This window comes from Tiliqua scincoides, chromosome 1 (genome assembly GCF_035046505.1).
Source record: "Tiliqua scincoides isolate rTilSci1 chromosome 1, rTilSci1.hap2, whole genome shotgun sequence".
Classification (NCBI taxonomy): domain Eukaryota; kingdom Metazoa; phylum Chordata; class Lepidosauria; order Squamata; family Scincidae; genus Tiliqua; species Tiliqua scincoides.
Window position 1 is genome coordinate 294,173,372 of NC_089821.1, and position 19,852 is coordinate 294,193,223.

A 19,852-nucleotide genomic window follows, 5' to 3' on the forward strand; every position below is an offset into this window, starting at 1 on the left:
ATTGGGGGATGTGAGCCCCTTGCCAGCAGAGCTGTGTGCCTTGTCAATTGTCAAAAAACTGATGGAGTGCCTTGACAATTTTAGCAACTTAGTGTGCTAGGGGATGAAAAAAGGTTGAAAATCACTGCAGTAAAAATTCAATTGATGGGAAGGAAAGTCTTTCCATCTGGAAAAAAATTAAGCAAGATCAATCAGGGACTGTTGCCATTGAGAAATATACAAGGATCTGAACTGATGATTCCACAGATTGTTTTGAGATAATGGCTGGTTCTGCCCAAATTCCACAGGTGTTGTTGTTTGGGCTTTTTTTGTTTTTTTTGTTTTTGCCTTCTCTTTAAGAAAGAAGGAAAGAGAACAGAACAGCAAAAGCAAGTGCTTCCCACAGTTTCTTTGGTGCCTTTGCCAAGCAGTATTGCCATTATAAAGGTGGAGAATTTCACAGTTTCTTAAGCTTATAATCACACCCTAGAAAAGTTTGGAAAGCAAGATAAAGATTTTTAACAGCACATGAATAGTGAAGAGCAAAAACACCTATGGAATCCACTGAGAATGCAAAGCTCAGGTGGCTTTGAACCATGAGCAAGCCTGGCCCATCACTGTGATATGAGCCATTGTGGCAACTTTTAATATTGATTTCATGTTGAGTTATTAGATGCACTGACTCCTGAGGAGAAAGTTTACGCAGAAAAAGGATAATGTCCTTTTTAGCTGTTAATTTTTTAAAACAATAGGAAGCAGTGAAATTCTAGGTTTAGAAGGGATACTGTGAAACATATATCCTCAGTCGAATGACGGAACTTCCTCTGAAGTTGACGACAGTGTTAACAGTGATCATCTCTAGGTCTAATTGAATGTCACGAGGCCCCTTCACAGGACGGGTCATCACTAGAGTAGCACTGATAGGTCCAGTTTGCTGTTTACAAAACACAAAGGGGAGAGAATGAATGTCTCTAAAAATGCTATGTGACCTTAAGTTAAATCTTCCAATTTTTTTTTTAGACAATCATGGCTCAGTTGTGGCAGTTAGTTAAAAGTTTAATTATTGTTGGTGATGAAGGATTGTGACCATAACCACCAATCATGGTCAAATAGTTAGCTTAGCCAAGAAAACCCATTTGGAATTACCAAAATTTTCAGGGACAAATTTTAGCATAAAGCTGTGAAAATTTACTTTCTTTGAAGGTTCACCCAAACTCTAGTCAGAAAGCAGGCACAGACCCTGGCAACCATGCAAGGGAGCATTTGCAATTGCATATGATTTTGTTCCAGATCTTCAGTGTGCCACATGTGGACCAACTCATATGTGGACCAGAGATTAGCAAAGAATCTTTAAGGCTATTACTTTTCTGTAGGCTTACTTGCAAAACAGCACATCTATCATGAAAATTTTATGGCATTATATAGAGAATGATATCGTCCCATCAAAGCAGAGCCTGGTTTTAAGTTTTACACAGTATTTCTTTTAAAGAAAGGTTGTGAACAAAGCAAAGCCCAAAGGAATAATAATAATAATAATAATAACTAGGTATTTATATACCGCCTTTCTGGTCATCGGATTGCTCCTCTGACTTTATTCAAGGCGGTTTACATAGGCAGGCATTTCTAAATCCCTCAAGGGGATTTTTACAATCATAAAGGTTCTCTCTTTCAAGAACCAACAAAATCCCAGAATGGATCTTCCTGGTAAGATCCTGCCCGCAATCCCACTCACCCGCATGTAGAATTCTCTGCCCTCATTTCCTGATTTGATCTGGAATATGTAATAAGCACCAGGGTAGCGGGATGTTGCTTGCATCTGAAATATATCAGCAGGCACTGTACGACCTGACACATCCATGTCTCTGTACAGAATGGTGAATGGCTGGTCTCGACAACTAGGATTTTCAGCTGGACAAATACAGTGGCTAGCAGAACAAAATTATTTATTATTACTGTTTTTGTTGTTGCGTAAATGTTACAAGACTTTTTTTTAATATTGCCAGACAGCAAACAAAAGAGATGATATACAGTATTCTAATGTATAATAAAACTTTGCTTCCTTGGTTTTAATTGTTCTAATTTATACCTTCTACTAAATTACAAGTAGAATTGTAATTTATCAACACATTTTGATTATCAACACATTTTAAAAGTCAATCACCAGTTGTTAACAAGTTTGTAATAAATACTGCATCTCATTTCAGATGTTCTCCCAAAATTTATATGACGTAGGTTAAATGAACCAAAGAAAAGGCTTGTTTGATCAGTCAAGAGGCTCATGGGTAGCTCAATCCTGACCTGCGCTGAAACAGGCAGGCCAGCTGGCCTGTGTTGTATCCAGAACAGGGTTGGAGCTGGATCTGGCACAATTAGAGTAAGGGAACTTCTGTCCCCTTACCCCAGTAATGCCCCTGCCACTTTAATGGGACTACTCAGATCTGCACCAACTAAATTGCTGGTGCAAATAAGCAGCTTGTTGTAAGGTTAGGCCGCTTGGGAGGAAGGTTAGGATCTGGCCCAAGTGTCAGAAGCCGATCCCACCCTCCCTCCCAGACCCAGCCTGGTCACCGGTCCAACTACCACTCACCCTTCCCCTGCCCCGGAACACATATGAAACACCCTTCCCCTGCCCCTTCCCAAACCCCATACTCGTGACCCACCAGCGGCACAAACGTACCTCTGGCAGGGCTTAATTCAGGCAGGGAGGCTGGCATGCATCCTCGCACTGATCTCCCTGACTCCTGTGGTGGCATGAATGTGCTTTACAGGGCTCTTAGGGCGCAATCCTAACTTGCGCTGGAACAGGCAAGCCAGGAGGCTTGCACTGTATCCAGCACAGGATTGTGGCCAGCAGTGGCTTAGCCAGAGGCAAGGGGAAACCCCTGGGTAAGGGCTGCTGGTCCCAATGGGTCTCCTTGGACCCATGGATCTACAGGAGTCCACCTCCTGAGGTGGTACCAGTTCAAGGAGAGTGGAGTGGCTTGAAGCCGCTCCGTTTTCCCCAGGGTTGGGATCTGGCATAACTGCTTCTCAGAGCGCCGGCCTGGCTTCCCCTCGAGGAGGCGCAAATGTGCTTTACGGCTATCTAAAGGTTTGGATTGCGCCTTTAGGCCATAATCCCATTTCCCACAATGGTCCATCAGCTGCTCCTGGGAAGCCCAAGAATTGAAGAAAAAGGCACCCTGACTAGTAGCCACTGATAGACCTGTTCTCCATGAATTTGTCCAATCCTCTTTTAAAGCCATCCAAGTTAGTGACCATCATCACATCTTGTGGCAACAGATTGCACAGACTAATTAAAAGCTGAAGAAGGTGCAAATAATTTCTGCTTTTCTACATTCTCCATTTCCTCTTTAAGCTTTCCTTTCATTCCCTTGTTATCTAAAGGTCCAGAAGCCTCCCTGGAAGATTTCAGGCTTTCAATTTATTAAAATGAGTTTCTGTTGTTTGTTTATAATTTATTAATGGTTTGTGTGTATTAATTTAGGTTAGACAAATTGTGAAATATCACTTGATTGGAGATACAATAATATTGTATAGTAGTCTGTATAGAATACTACTATATTTTGCTATATATATATAGTATTTCCCCTGGGGGCTGAGGATAAGAATAGGCCCTCAGTTTGGCTGTACTTGTCGTAAAAGGCGACTAAACAGCCACCGGGTAGATGGGACTCGTCAGCCTGGGAAGGCAGCTCATCTGAGAGAAGGAAAACTCTGATCCCAAACCTCCACTGCCTTGTGGCTACATCCAGTTATGGAAAAGGCTTCAGGAGTCAACCTCGAGGCAAAATCCGGAGCCGGAGTCCCTGAGGCAGTTCATGGCTGAACACAGTCACGTTCTGGCAACTCCTGCGACGCCGCTGGAACCAACTGTATTGGCCTCTGCCTTTCCATTGGACCATTTCAGCGACGTGGAGAGGGGGGATTTGCTGCATGGGTAACAGCTTATCCTCCATACCTACTTTACCCAGGCTTCGTGCACTGGAGAGGACACTCTGTTCCAGAACCACCATTCAGAGCGTGACACCATAGTCTTCCAAGACTGAAGGATGCCAACAAATATATAGTATACTATATAGAATTCTACTTTATAGAATACTATAGAATATTGTATAGAATTCTGAAATCTCAAATATATTGCTTGAATATACAGATGCGTCTCCTGCCACCTAGTGACTTGGCAAGTAATCACATTTTATCTCTGTTACTTGAGTTGTTTGTGCTGAATCAAACTTAACAGTTTGTATAACATCAGTTCACACATAACCAAAGTGCTGTCCATTAGCTTGCACTTTTCTGACTGAGTGATCTGCGATTTTGAGCAATGTGGTGTATGACATGGAGCATCAGAGTTCATAGAGGCCACCCTGGCTGAGACTGATGAGCTACTCTTTTACCAAGAAGCACTACTCATGCAAATGCCAAATCTAGGGAGTAGATTGAGAAAGAGGGGCAGTGGAGACAAGGAGGCAGAGATGAGCTTTCCCCACCAATCTGTTGCCTGAGACCAACACTAGCACTTCTCCAAGGCAGCAGCTCTGCTACCCCACATCAGAAAAAGCCCCTATACTCCCAAGGTACTTTAGGCACATCAAAACCCTATTTTCAGCAGGAATCACCATTACATTTACACTGGGACACACTTTTAGAATGACAATCTGTAGGGAACCACCAGAAGTGATCTGGAAGTGACATTATCAAGCAGGAAATTTTTTAACACCCCCCCATATGACCAGGTCAAATCAATCAATTAATTAATTATGTCAGTAAATTAAAAATTTAAAATACATGTAAGTTTAAAAATTTATTTAAAATAAAGAACTTTCCTAACTCTCCCAAGTAGTGGCTGATCTGTTTAAAAAAATTCTCCAAACATCCCAAAGTCTACAATCCTAGCCACACTTACCTGGGAGTAAGCCCTATTGACGATCTTTGTTAAAAGCATATACATAGTAGCCTATTAAAGTACAGAACTGTAACATTTCCACAAATGCAGTTTGAGAAACACTGCCAGTATGAGTACAGCGTTTGTAATGTCTATAGCCTGCAACTGAATGAACTGAATGATTGCTAACAAGATTGGCAAGAGGAAATGAACCCTGTGCTGAGGTCAGCAAAAGAAATAGAAGCAGTGCAGAAGTCCAGAAACAGCACTGTGAGTTGTGTGTGATGTGATTCCTTTCAAGCAGACAAGTGGGGACCCAGCACACTTTACAAGATGCTTGGGGGGGAGGTTCAAGCAGGAAACTTTAATTATTTTAGGGGACCTCTGTCTTATATGTGGTCGGTTGTTAGATGGAACATCACTAAGCAACGCACACCTGTACAGAAAGTAACTGTGCCTGTTCAGGGAAAAGCAGAACTTATTGTCAAGGAAAAACCCATGTTGAGGGCTTCAACAAAACAAAAATAGTCTGAAGCAAGCCTTGGTTCAATGGGATCATGAAAAGTCTAGAAGCCATTTAAGCCATTTTATGCTCACAAGCATTTTGTATAGCAAATTTACCATTCTATGAAGGGATATAATAAAAACTCCATCTCCTTTGTTCTTTATGCTAAGGACATTACTTCACAATAAATATGAGTTTACCATGAAGTATATAGTCACAGCAAGTGCCAGTTTTTTGGGGTACAGCAAGTCCCAGTTTTTTTATTACACAGGCCTACAAAATCGAGGGTCAGAAAAGCTTTTTCCAAACATTATGGTGGTTTGATATGAATTTGGGGTGCTGATTCCAAAAATAGCATCCGTTTTGCACGATCACGTCTAGTTTTGGAGATATAGTAGTATAGCCTCATTAGTGAATGGTTCAAGCAGCTTCCTCATGAGGAAGCCATGGTGTTATCTTGTGTTATCATAGAACATGCTGTCTATGTTCTCAAACTTTTTTGTCACTATGGTGAATGGGAATTCATCACCTTTTGATAAGTCATAGTCATTTTTCAAAATAGAACAGGCCTGACCCAGGTCTGTTGGTTTCTCAATTATGAACTCTTTACTGCTTTCTGCGGGTCAGGTTAACACATTTAGATGAACCACCTGGAAAGTATGTGAGGACGTGCCATCCTGGCTAGTCCTGTGCCTTTAAAACAATAGACAAGGAATGTCCCAGTTGGCACTCCACTGGGCTCCACTCTAGTTGCCATTGGCATAGTCCTCCCACCTGATCATAGCTTAGAGGTAGTCATGGGGGCTCAAGTTGGTTTTTGTACCTCAAGTCCAGCTAATGAGAATGGCCAGGTACCTCTTTAAAGGGAAGTATGGGTAAAGGTTGCACACCACATTTTGGAGATCAAAGCCAACTGCTTTAAGATGACCTGCCCCTCTGGTAATGGAGAAAATTCATGTTTCTCTTACATAAGTGGATTTGTTAGTGTAAGAAATTAGTTCTTAGCAATTTCTTTTGATTTCATTTGTATTGCCTTTGATCAGTCTCTTATTTCCCATTTTGTACTTGGCCTTTTTTTCTTCTAATAAATGCATTCTGATATTTTAAAAGTACACAGCTCTTGTAAAGACAAGTGCTGATAATAATTGCTTTCTTGTTCCAGTACTACAATTGCTCTGAAAGTGTGTGGGTGGGTGTGAGCATAGAAGCAGGAACTGCCAGGAGACTTAGCACCCCTTTCCTCCAGAAACAGGCTCCAGCATGGAGGGAAGCCTGGGTTAACAGGGCTTGAAGTAGGGACCTTAAGTCCCAAAACTACCCTTGGCACCATGCTGGGGTAAAGCAATGGCAGCCTGGTTAGGATGCCTTGATCTTCCCATGAGGAACCCATGAATAAATAGAAGCATAATTAGATACATGGGGTGTGTGCCCATTTCTCCACGATCACATTCACACTTTAGATGTTAAGCAGCTTAAAATCTCAATTGTATAACATAAGATCAGCAGAAAACAGTTGGGTAATGCCCAAACACCATCTGTGTAATGAAGATAATATCCTCCTACATCTATGAACATATTACTTACTTTTCATTGATCAGGATATAAGGCTCCTCACACCGTACTGGGGTTAGGCATTTGAATCCTCCTTGAACATTGAAACACGTTTGCCCCAGGGTACAGGTGTGGTTTCCAATTTCACATTCATTAATATCTAAAATTAAAAAAAACAAAAAACACCAAGGTTGAGAAATTAGCATGATGTAAGCAATAAATTTTCTAAATACAGGCGTTGCCCCCTTATCCATGGGGATTCTGTTCTGGAAAACCCCCCCCCCCAATGGATACCTGAAACTGAAGATATGGGTGAATGCCCGTCCCCACAGTCCGGAGGGGCCACCCCCCCCCGGAAGTGAGGAAAGCTCTGCTTCACTTGCCTCCGGAGAGGTCTCTGAGCTCAGCAGAGACTGGGAATGTCTGTCCCCAGCTTCCGCCAAGCTCAGACTGAGCTCAGAAGTAAAAAAAAAAATGCAACTTCCAGTTTCATGGAGAAACCAGAAGTGATGTTTTTAATGCCCTATAAAGGCATAAGCCCCTGAAGGGCTTCCCCAGGTCTCCCAATGCATTATAAGGCATTAAAAACTGCACTTACGGTTTCTCTGTGAAACTGGGAGTTTCATTTTTTTGCTTCCTGAGCTCAGTCTGAGCTCAGTGGAGGTTAGGAACAGACATCCCTGGCCTCTGCTGAGCTCAGAGTTCCCTCTGAAGGCGAGCAGAGCTCCCCTTGTCCCTGGAGGGGGTGCAACAACAACAACAACAACAGTATTTATATACCGCTTTTCAACTAAAAGTTCACAAAGCGGTTTACAGAGAAAAATCAAATAACTAAATGGCTCCCTGTCCCAAAAGGGCTCACAATCTAAAAAGATGCAAAAAGAATATCAGCAGACAGCCACTAGGGGTGTGCACACTGGGGGTGGGGTCCCAGACCCAATCCATGGATAAGTGAATCTGGAGATACAGGATCCATGGATATGGCCCCCCGTACTATAGTACAATATTTTCAGTTACGTGGCACAAAAAAACAACCAAACTAAATCTTAATAACTCTAAAAGATGCCCTTTGTTTGTAGTGCCCTACCCAGGGTGGTATAATGGTTAGAATCTTGGATTTTGAACAGTGAGATTGGGATTTCAATCATCACCCACCATTAAGTTCCCTGGATGTTCTTAGGTCAATCATAACACTGAAGCCTAACTTATCTCACAGGTTTATTATGATAAAATGGAGCATGCACAAGGTATGCTGACTTGAGCTGTTTGGAAAGAAAGTGTGACTTAAGTAGGAGGAAAACACAGTTTTCTATTATTCAAATTCACACACACTGAATTAAATTTGGCTTTATTTTTATTATTTATTTATTCCAAGAATTTATATCCTGCTTTCTCATGCCAAAGCAAATGCCTTAGGTGGCCTACAAAGTTCAATAATAACTGTGTACAAATAGTGAGTAAAATCATTAATTAAAAAAAACAAAACATGGGGGGAGGAACTATTTGGCTCAGAGAGAGGTAACAGAACCAAAACACAGAGGCATAGACATCAACATATCACCCAAATATCAGATGAAACAAATGTTTTAAGCCCTTGTCGAAAAGCCATGAGGGAGGGGATAGTTTTTAATTCCTCCAGTAGGGAATTCTTTTGCTATGTAAACTGCTATGTGAACGTTTTGAAATAAATAAATAAATAAATAAATAAATAAATAAATAAATAAAATATTTTATTAAAAATTCAATCAGGAATGTATATGTGGTGCGCAAGCAGGCACTTACCTCTATTTTGGTTAAGTTTCCAGCACTTGGTTTATTTATTTGATTTGTATCCTGCTTTTCCCCCAAAAGACACCAAATTGCCTTCATTAATTTTAGTTGATACTAACCTTTCTATGCATGGACATAAGGTCATAAGAACAGCCCCACTGGATCAGGCCATAGGCCCATCTAGTCCAGCTTCCTGTATCTCACAGCGGCCCACCAAATACCCCAGGGAGCACACAAGACAATAAGAGACCTCATTCTGGTGCCCTCCCTTGCATCTGACATAGCCCATTTCTAAAATCAGGAGGTTGCACATACACATCATGGCTTGTAACCCGTAATGGATTTTTCCTCCAGAAACTTGTCCAATCCCCTTTTAAAGGCATCCAGGCCAGATGCCATCACCACATCCTGCAGCAAGGAGTTCCACAGACCAACCACATGCTGAGTAAAGAAATATTTTCTTTTGTCTGTTCTAACTCTCCCAACACTCAATTTTAGTGGATGTCCCCTGGTTATGGTGTTATATGAGAGTGTAAAGAGCATCTCTCTATCCACTCTGTCCATCCCCTGCATAATTTTGTATGTCTCAATCATGCCCCCCCTCTTTTCTAGGCTGAAGAGGCCCAAACGCCGTAGCCTTTCCTCATAAGGAAGGTGCCCCAGCCCCGTAATCATCTTAGTTGCTCTCTTTTGCACCTTTTCCATTTCCACTATGTCTTTTTTGAGATGCGGCAACCAGAACTGTACACAATACTCCAGGTGTGGCCTTACCATCAATTTGTACAGCCGTATTATAATATTAGCTGTTTTGTTCTCAATACCTTTTCTAATGATCCCAAGCATAGAATTGGCCTTCTTCACTGCCACCGCACATTGGGTCGACGCTTTCATTGACCTGTCCACCACCACCCCAAGATCTCTCTCCTGATCTGCCACAGACAGCTCAGAACCCATCAGCCTATATGTGATGTTTTGATTTTTTTACCCTAATGTGCATGACTTTACACTTACTGACATTGAAGCACATCTGCCATTTTGCTGCCCATTCTGCCAGTCTGGAGAGATCCTTCTGGAGCTCCTCACAATCACTTCTGGTCTTTACCACTCGGAAAGGTTTGGTGTCATCTGCAAACTTAGCCACCTCACTGCTCACCCCTGTCTCCAGGTCATTTATGAAGAGGTTGAAAAGCACCGGTCCCAGGACAGATCCTTGGGGCACACCGCTTTTCACTTCTCTCCATTGTGAAAATTGCCCATTGACACCCACTCTCTGTTTCCTGGTCTTCAACCAGTTCTCAATCCAGGAGAGGACCTGTCCTCTAATTCCCTGACTGTGGAGTTTTTTTAGTAGCCTTTGGTGAGGGACCATGTCGAACGCCTTCTGAAAGTCCAGATATATAATGTCCATGGGTTCTCCCGCATCCACATGCCTGTTGACCTTTTCAAAGAATTCTATAAGGTTTGTGAGGCAAGACTTACCCTTAAAGAAGCCATGCTGCTTCTCCCTCAGCAAGGCCTGTTTGTCTATGTGTTTTGAGATTCTATCTTTGATGAGGCATTCCACCATCTTACCCGGTATAGATGTTAGGCTGACCGGGCTATAGTTTCCCGGGTCCCCCCTCTTTCCCTTTTTAAAGATCGGTGTGACATTTGTTATCCTCCAATCTTCTGGCACCATGGCCGTTTTGAGGGACAAGTTGCATATTTTAGTCAAGAGATCAGCAACTTCATTCTTCAATTCCTTAATAACTCTTGGGTGGATGCCATCAGGGCCCGGTGACTTATTGATCTTTAATTTATCAAAGAGGTCTGAAACATCTCTTTCAACCTCTATCTGACTTAATTCCTTGGTCAGGAGGGGCCGTTCGGGCAGCGGTATCCACCTGAGGTCTTCTGCCATGAAGACAGATGCAAAGAACTCATTCAATTTCTCTGCCATCTCTAAGTCCCCTTTCCCTCCCTCACCATCCAGAGGGCCAACCGCTTCTCTGGAGGGTTTCCTGCTTCTAACATATTTGAAGAAGCTTTTATTATTCCCCTTAATGTTGCTGGCCATGTGTTCCGCATAGTCTCTCTTGGCCTCCCGTATCACCTTACATTTCTTTTGCCACAGTTTATGTTCCTTTTTATTCTCCTCATTTGGACAAGACTTCCATTTATGGAAGGAAGCTTCCTTGCCCTATGCCTATGCCATATGTACATGACATATTTAGAGGATTTATGCAGTGTTAGTTAATCAGCTATTGGTTAAGATTTGCAACATAATGTCTCATTTACAGAGATTGCATTTCTGCTCTTATGAGGAGAGAAAAAAGATTTACTGAGAGCCTCAGCTAATTGGAAACTCAGATATGGAATGTTTAGGAACTTACAGGGCCTCTGAGAGGAATTTTATCACAGGGTACAAAGTTTCTTTTGGACCTGTTCTGGGAGTACAAAATTTCTTTGGATCATAGAAATCCCTTCCCTTCTCCATTGGATCATAATTTCAAATGATCAATTGTGTACAATTTCTACAAATTATGGTATGTAAAACTATGTAGGCTTACATAAAATATGAATGCTAGTCTTCACACAATATATGCAAATTTTCTGAGATCTCAGGAAATTTCTGGTTCCCCCTTTTGGCCTCCAGGTCCCCTTTCTGATTCCAGGCCAAGGTATGATGTAGCCCCCTGCCTCCCCCTCTCATGGGCCTGGTGAGACTGGAAAATGTAGGATACCAAGACACTTTCAGGGGACCTCCTTTGGCTCCTGGGCCCCCCTTTTGACCTCAGGCCAGTGTACAATTTACCCCTTGCATCTTCCTCTCATGTGTCCTGACCTCCAGTATATAAGCCCATATAAATATGAACAGAAAGTTCTTATACTTTTATGCAGCTTGAAGTGTCTTTTGAAGGCAAAATAATACTATTGATAAAGAAGCTGCAAATACAGCAGCTTAGCTCTGTTCATAGTCAGTGAATACTGCTTTCTGATAATAGTCAAAACAGAGGGAAATACACCCAGTTGCACACAAAGCACTCTTACAGCCTTGAAATACGGTTGTGCATTAAAATATTTTATTGACTTCACTGCTGTCCCTAGCTCTATAGTAAACAAGAGACCATGTGTATCACAGAGCCAAGTTTATTTATTAAGGTCATTGGAGATTTGCCACTTTTTTTTCACAGTGGGAGTAGAAAAGAGGAATAGCATGAGACCTGTTGTGTAACCTTTAGTTGCACTGGAGGATGGCTGCTTAGGCCAGGAACTCTGTTAATGATAGCACTTACATAGTCATGTGCTTGGCAGTATTGCACAATAGCTCCCAGCATGTATTTCTTACAATACAAATTGCTTTGTTGCTTAGATTTTATATTGTAAGGTTTGATAAACCTTCTTTGTTTAAAAAAAAATGGCTAATTTATCCACTTTTTAAGAAATCACCGTCAGAAAAATGTTCTTACCCTGGCAGCTTCGGGCATCATCAAGAAGAACATACCCAGAAGGGCAGAAGCAATAGTAACTTCCTGGCTGGTTGACACATTCATGCTGACAAAGAAATTCTGAGAAGCTGCATTCATCCATATCTGCAAGAGATGAGATCACTCTAGTCCTGCACCACACAGGGAAGTCCAAGTTGCTTTATTCTCTGGTATGTTAATCGACACTAATTTTATTAATTTAATTTACAGATTTCAAATATGTTTTAAGAACGTGGTTCCCAAAACAGCTCATAATATTGAAAAACAATCACAATAACTACATTAAACTTCTATTTTAAACAAATAAAAAGAAAATAAATCAGATGAACTCCTTTATGGGACAGTTGATACTGGGAGGTGAAAGGGAAATGGCAATCCAGCTGAAGCAGGGGATAGGTCTGAGGTCTTTGTCTGGTTCTTCTCCCTTACAAATTACCAAGGAGGCAGAGGGAGTCATCAATTTTCTCCTTTCTCTTTCAGCCTCCTGGTATTAATCCTGATTATCAGATGCTTATTTTTTACTTATTTAAAAAAAACTCACAGAAACCCATTCTATGTAAGTTCATATTTATTGCATAGAAATAATGCCAAAGTCATTGTGGGTAAGAGGGTCATGGTTTTAATTACCTCATTCTTCAGTTTTGGGAAGTTTGAGAAGAAGGCAGGGAGAATTAAGAAGTGTATGTGGGAATTTGGACCTACCAAACTGGGCGTCTATTCCCAGCACAGATCTATTGATTCTCAGTGGCATAGCTAAGGGGGTGCAGAGGGTAGCAGTTGCACCAGACATCAAGCTTTAGGGGGGCAACAAGCTGAGCTTCACACTAGCGACCAAAATTGTGAAAAACTTGGTACGTATGAATAATACCATCATGTTATATATCATTGGAAAGGTAATTTAATGCAGAATGCAATGAAACAAACCACATTGGAATATCTGTTTTCTATCAAAAGTTATGGCCAATTAACCAGAAAATGAAAACACAACTGCCTTGAGGAACCAAAAGTTGATTTGCTTAACTCCAAACTGACCTATGAGACTGTTTATTCTGAGTGCCAATGAGATGTTATTATACAGCATGGAACCAATAACTTTTTATTTATTTACTTAATTAAATTTGATTTTGTCATGCAGGGGGCTACAAAATGTTCTTTGACCCCAGGTTGTAGATAGATGCCTTAGCTATGCTACTGACGGGGGGGGCAGCAGAGCAAGTGGGTGGTGAGCTGCCGGGGGGAGGACATGGGTTCCTCCCAATTTTCACTTTTTAAAAAGCCTGGGTGTGACGTCACTTCCAGTTGTGACATCACTTCCGGGGCAACATTTTGAGCTTGGCTACATGATCATTAGCTATGCCACTGTTGATTCTTTTTAGGAAAATTGATTACTTCTTCCTGTAGTTCCTGCAAATATTAATTTCAGTCAGGAGAGGTTTAAAACCAAAACAGAAAGAAGATGTGTTCACACAACTCCCGGGGGTGGGCTGCTGTTTGCTTTTTAATAGTAAAGTAAAGGCTAACCAGATGAACAGCCTGGAAGGTGCTTCTGTTCCCCATCCTTCCCCATTACAGGACGTGTTCTTTTCAATGTCAGCCCAGGCAGTTTCATCTGCTTATGGCAAATCAGAAAACAAAAAAACCAACCAAAAAACCACATAGACAAAAATGTTTTTCAGAGTTTTATATTTCCCAGCGCATGACCTGGACTCGCTCACTTAATGATGCATTGGGGACCTTTTCAGTACACAAACAGGCTTAACTAATCATTTTCAAATTAAACCAACAGCTTACAGTGCTAAAGCTGAAAAAAGCATGAAAACACTGGAAGCAGTTGTATAATCCTCATCAGTGTCATATGCTTGAATTCATTGAAGTGATTATTGTCACTGCCAGCAGGTTTGTGACAAAAACACTTGTAAATGTTTCTTTAGCTTAGCTGCTGGAAGCCAAGTGAGCTGTATTCAAGGTTACAGTTCTGCACACAAGTTGGTGATGTTGATTCATAAAAATACATAAGGCTATGATTCTGATCATATTTAGCAGAATGTACATGCCACTGAAACTAACAGGGTTCAAAATGGTTTGTTTATCTATTTATCTAAAAGATTCATAAACTGTTTTCCAGAACTTAAAGAACTGTACAGTTAATATAATAATACATAAAACATCTATACACTATGTATAGTGTATACACAATATTACTTATTAATTTAATATATAAGCTGCCCCTTCACAAATGCTATGGAGAGGTTACAATACTTTTTAAAAAAAAATTCTAAAACCCATTCAATATTTGCAAATTTCACGTAATAATGGGGGGGGGGGGTGAGTAATAGAAATATTATCTTTCCTCCCAAAAGGAGGAAAAAATCATTACTAAAATTTCCACTTACCAGTACAACTAATGCCATCTGCCTCCAATTCATAGCCAGGGTCACAGCGACAAATGAATGAGCCATAGGTGTTGACACAGTTTTGCACACAAGGGTTCTCAGTTGTACATTCATTCACATCTGTGGAAAACCAGTCCTTAGAGTGTCAGTGACTTTGCTCAAGGATTTGCCTTTATTCTTATGGCACCCAAAAATAAAAAGCAAATTAAAAAAGTTAAACAGTGCAATACTACTGGAACACCAGCCTGAGTGGCATTTCATTGATAGATGCCCTTGGATGCCAGTGCAGCAATTGCTTCACCATTGCTGAAGGATGCACCAGGAATGCCAACACAATGCTATGCCAATGTATTTCTGATACCAGCACAACTATTGCCATTGTAAACCTCCAAAAGGGTTGGAGACATGGGAGGGATGAGGAGGAATCAATGTATGTCGTATCCTAAACCTCCTCCATTTAAGAATGTTGGCAACATACTATGCCAACAGGAAAGAATGGGGGGGAGGAAAAAAATACCAGAAAATCTAAGCTTCCACCACCCCCTCTACCTTGCCCACGTTCATATGGCAGCGCATGGGATATAGACAACATTTTACAGTCAATCAAAGCACACTAACCCCGGTACTTAAGTATTTAAAGTACTGACATAAAGTACTAAAATCCCTACAAGGGAAATCAGAACTCAGACAATAAGATGTGATGTATGGAGTTACATCTCTCTGGCCTTATGTCTTGCACACTTAAGGCCAAAAACCTGAAGTGACTTTTAAAGGTCCTCCAGAGGCCTTAGAAGGGCGGGCAGCATCTCTACGTGTGCCAAATAATTAGTAATATTTCTGTATTTCTAGATAGATGCATTTACCAAATTAAGTCCCAATTGGTTCTAAGGTTGCAATCCTATGCACGTTTGCTTGGCAACAAGTAACTCAGAGGGGCTTACATATGAGTAGACACGCATAGGATTGTGATGCAGTTTTGTTGTGTTTGCTCTTTTGCTCTAAGTCAACCTGCAAACTTCACTGGGGTTTGTGTGCTTTAACTCTTAAGTAGCTTCCTAACTTCCTTTGCTAGGCATTATTGCATCTTAAGAACATAGGAAAAGCCCAGCTGGATCAGCCCTGCGCATCTAATCCAGCTTCTTGTCTATCACAGTGGCCCACCAGATTCCTCAGGGAGCACACAAGACAACAAGATACCTATATCCTGTTGCCACCCCCTTGCACCTGGCATTCAGAGACAGGTTAATATCAGGAGGTTGCATATAGTCATCAAGGTTTGTAACCTGTGATGGACTTTTCCTCCATAAATCTATCCAATCTCCTTTTAGAGACATCTAGGCTAGGTGCTATCACAACATCATGTAGCAAGAAGTCCCACAGATCAGTTACTTGGTGGGTAAAGAAATGTTTCCTTTTGTCTGTTTTAACTCTCCTGCCATTCAATTTTAGTGGATGTCCCCTGGTTCTGCTGTTGTGCAAGAGGGAAAAGAACTTTCCTCTATCCACTGTATCCTTCCCATGTATAATTTTATATGTCTCAATCATGTCCCCCTCAGGTGCTTTCTTTCTAGACTGAACAACCCCAAACTCTGAAGCTTTTTCCCCTAAGGGAGGTACAGCAGTCCAGTAATCATTTTGATAGCTGCCTTCTGCACTCCTTGCGCACCTAGTCCTTGTCCACAGATAATGCATGGGTTGTCACATCTGTTCACTTGCAGATACTACTGTGATTCAATTTCAAATAAGAACTCCTGGGTTTCTGTGCACTACTGAGAGGGATGCTTTTTCCCCAGAAAGTTCCCCTCCCCCCGGCGTGGTCTCCGTAGTTTAGGATGTTGGTGTGGATAGATTTACTAGTTCCCTTGCCCCTTTCAGCTGTTGACCCAGTAAAAAGAGAAAGCAGAGAGTATTTTTTGTATTGGCAACCTTCAGTCTCGAAAGACTATGGTATCGCGCTCTGAAAGGTGGTTCTGGCACAGCGTCTAGTGTGGCTGAAAAGGCCAATCCGGGAGTGACAATCCCTTCCACACCGGGAGCAAGTGCAGTCTGTCCCTGGTCTGTCTCCCTGGCTATGGGCCTTCCTTCTTTGCCTCTTAGCCTCAGACTGTTGGCAAAGTGTCTCTTCAAACTGGGAAAGGCCATGCTGCACAGCCTGCCTCCAAGCGGGCCGCTCAGAGGCCAGGGTTTCCCACTTGTTGAGGTCCATCCCTAAGGCCTTCAGATCCCTCTTGCAGATGTCCTTGTATCGCAGCTGTGGTCTACCTGTAGGGCGCTTTCCTTGCACGAGTTCTCCATAGAGGAGATCCTTTGGGATCCGGCCATCATCCATTCTCACGACATGACCAAGCCAACGCAGGCGTCTCTGTTTCAGCAGTGAATACATGCTAGGGATTCCAGCACGTTCCAGGACTGTGTTGTTTGGAACTTTGTCCTGCCAGGTGATGCCGAGGATGCGTCGGAGGCAGCGCATGTGGAAAGTGCTCAGTTTCCTCTCCTGTTGTGAGCGAAGAGTCCATGACTCGCTGCAGTACAGAAGTGTACTCAGGACGCAAGCTCTGTAGACCTGGATCTTGGTATGTTCCATCAGCTTCTTGTTGGACCAGACTCTCTTTGTGAGTCTGGAAAACGTGGTAGCTGCTTTACCGATGTGCTTGTTTAGCTCGGTATCGAGAGAATGAGTGTCGGAGATCATTGAGCCAAGGTACACAAAGTCATGGACAACCTCCAGTTCATGCTCAGAGATTGTAATGCAGGGAGGTGAGAGTAGGAAGCAGAGAGTAGGAAGCATGAATGCATGAGAACTAACACAGTCTTGCTTCACCAATTACAGAATCTGGGTTTGCTGGCTGGGTGAAGACCACTTTCAATTTTGGCTCTTCTCTGCATCTTTTTGCATTGTCTTATGTCAAACAGCTGGTCTGAAACTGAGATATTAGTCTTATGGCACACAGCAAATAATTACATACACACCCCAGCCAATATTGCAAAAAAGATCAGGAAAGATGTGTTGGTCACTTGTGCATTCAGGTAGGGCATTACTGGGTAATGTTCACAGTTGCCCACAAACACCAGGAAATAAGCTAGAATTATCCCAGTTCTACTATTCCCCTACTGTATAAAGTCAGACTTGACTGTTTTGTGGATGGAGCCACAGGGGAAAAAAAACCTACCACAGTCCACAAGGGGAAGGATTCCTGAGATTCTAACATGCAATCAAGGCATCAGCACTGGAATAGTTCAGTTTAGCACTGTGACATCTTGAAAAAATTCTTCATGATCTGTTTGGGATCAGACTTCAATAGGCAAACAAAATTGAAGTACATCCTGCAGGTGCTTCCTTGTTTATATATTAATTTTAAGACTCCAACTGTTCTATTCACAACAAAACCTGGCCAAAAGCAGCATGGTGAAATGAGGGGGAAAGGGCAATGTATAAAAACCTGTGACTGCAATGAACTATAGACATAACCTTTAAGAACACTCTTCATGAGTAAATTACTAGAAGATTTTTTTAAATCCTCAGGACCAGAAAGCATTGATGATTTTATGGATGAAGAAAATACTGTAGTTTCTGCCTCTTTTCTCTGCTGCTCATGCACATTTACACACATAAATACCTTGGCATGATCTCCCATCTTCATTCAGGATAAATCCTGGATTACATGTGCAGGAGTAGGAGCCTGGAACATTGGCACATAGTTGCTGACAGTAACCATAGCGACATTCATCTATATCTGGGGGGAAAAAAGTGATATACAACAACTGATATTAATAGGTATACCTATCAAGATAGTGAAATCTATAATTACATGTCCCAGACACTACCTTTATTTGCATGAAATAAGAACAATAGTTGTGTTGCCTCAAACAAAATGAAAACAATTTTTTTTCTAATTGCATGTAGTCTTTTTCATGTAATTTATTCTATGGAACTTACTAAGGGCCCAATTCTATCCTTCACACACCCCTCCACTGATGCAGTTGTGCCAAAAATAAGCATGCTGTATCCAGCAGTGGGAGTGGTTCGAGAGGCTTCAGAGGGGAAAGGGGAATTATGGCACAAGACTGAGGAGAAGAAAGAGGCAGGGAGACTGCCAGAAGAGGGGATAGGATCTTGCACAAACCTTCACCAATGGATCCAACCCCTCCTGCATTCTCACAACCCTGTTTCTACCCCCTCCAAGCCCAGGTTTGTCCCCCTCCTGCCCCTGCTGCTGCCTTTCCTGCTCTGGCAAGCACGGTAGGAACCGGTGACTGCCACAGAGCACTGCTACTTCTTGCAGCAGTGCTCCCAAAATGACCGCCAACAGAGCACTCCATGCAGTGTTGGTGGACATTTTGTGACAATGGAAGTATCTTCCACTCAGTGGTGCAGCTGGGTCATTTGACACACAGGGCACATACATTTTTGACACCCCCCCCCCATACAACAAAATTAATAAATATTTGTCACATTTCTATACCACCCTTCTGCTAAGGAGCTCAGGGTGGTGTTCATGGTTCCTGTCCTTATTTTGTCCTCACAAAAACTCAGTGAGGTAGGTGAGGCTGAGAGACAGTAATAGTCATATGAAATGAATAATAATAATGGCCAGAAAATAAATGCAGTGAACACAGTATTTCCCCACAAGCAATGGATGAACATCAGTACCCTCCCCTGCCATTGCTCCCATGCACATGGTATTTAGTGACATACTGCTCCTGCATCTGGAAATTCAGTGTAGCCTTCATGGTTAATAGCCCCTCATAATAACAGCTTATTGGTTCCATGCTGTGACATAGTAACACCTTGTTAGCTCTTAGAACACTCAGGGCGCAATACAAAGAATGACTTGGGCTGGCCCAGAAGAGTTGCAAACGTGCCGTAAAGTACATTTGTGCCTTCGTGGGAGGAAGCTGTGTCGGCGCATCTAGATGCACTGATGCGTGGAGGTTGACAGAAGCCTCCGCGGCAGCTTCCCCACAGCTGCTTGTGTCGGCACACCAGCGCCGACACAAGCGGCAAAGGTAGGGGTAGGAGTGGGGAGGAGGAGGGAAGGAGACATTTCTGGGTGGCGGGAGGGCGGGTGATGGGCAGCCCCAGGGGTGGGTGGGCGGGGAGCTAGAGGCAGGGCTAGGACCCGGCAGTTATGCCAGATTCCAACCCCCGTCCCCGGGGAGAATAGAGCAACTTGAATCCACTCTGGTCTCCTCAGACTTGCGCTACCTCTAGAGGTGGCGCAGGTCCAAGGAGACCCATTGGTGCCAGCAGCCCTTACCCAGGGGTAAGGGGAAGAGTTTCTCCTTGCCTCTGGCTGAG

General features: G+C 42.4%; 1 protein-coding gene across 1 annotated transcript in view; it reads right to left on the minus strand.

The window, feature by feature from the left end:
• Window positions 1-751: 751 nt before the first annotated feature.
• Window positions 752-19,852, minus strand: part of FBLN5 (fibulin 5) — a 54,451-nt gene continuing 35,350 nt past the window's right edge. Inside the window, exons 3-8 of the mRNA XM_066628473.1 lie at window positions 18,171-18,287; window positions 14,554-14,673; window positions 12,143-12,265; window positions 6,957-7,083; window positions 1,712-1,904; window positions 752-913 (exon numbers count right to left, since the gene is read on the minus strand). Of these exons, the coding sequence (XP_066484570.1) occupies window positions 752-913; window positions 1,712-1,904; window positions 6,957-7,083; window positions 12,143-12,265; window positions 14,554-14,673; window positions 18,171-18,287 (842 nt within the window). The remainder of the gene's footprint in view (window positions 914-1,711; window positions 1,905-6,956; window positions 7,084-12,142; window positions 12,266-14,553; window positions 14,674-18,170; window positions 18,288-19,852) is intronic.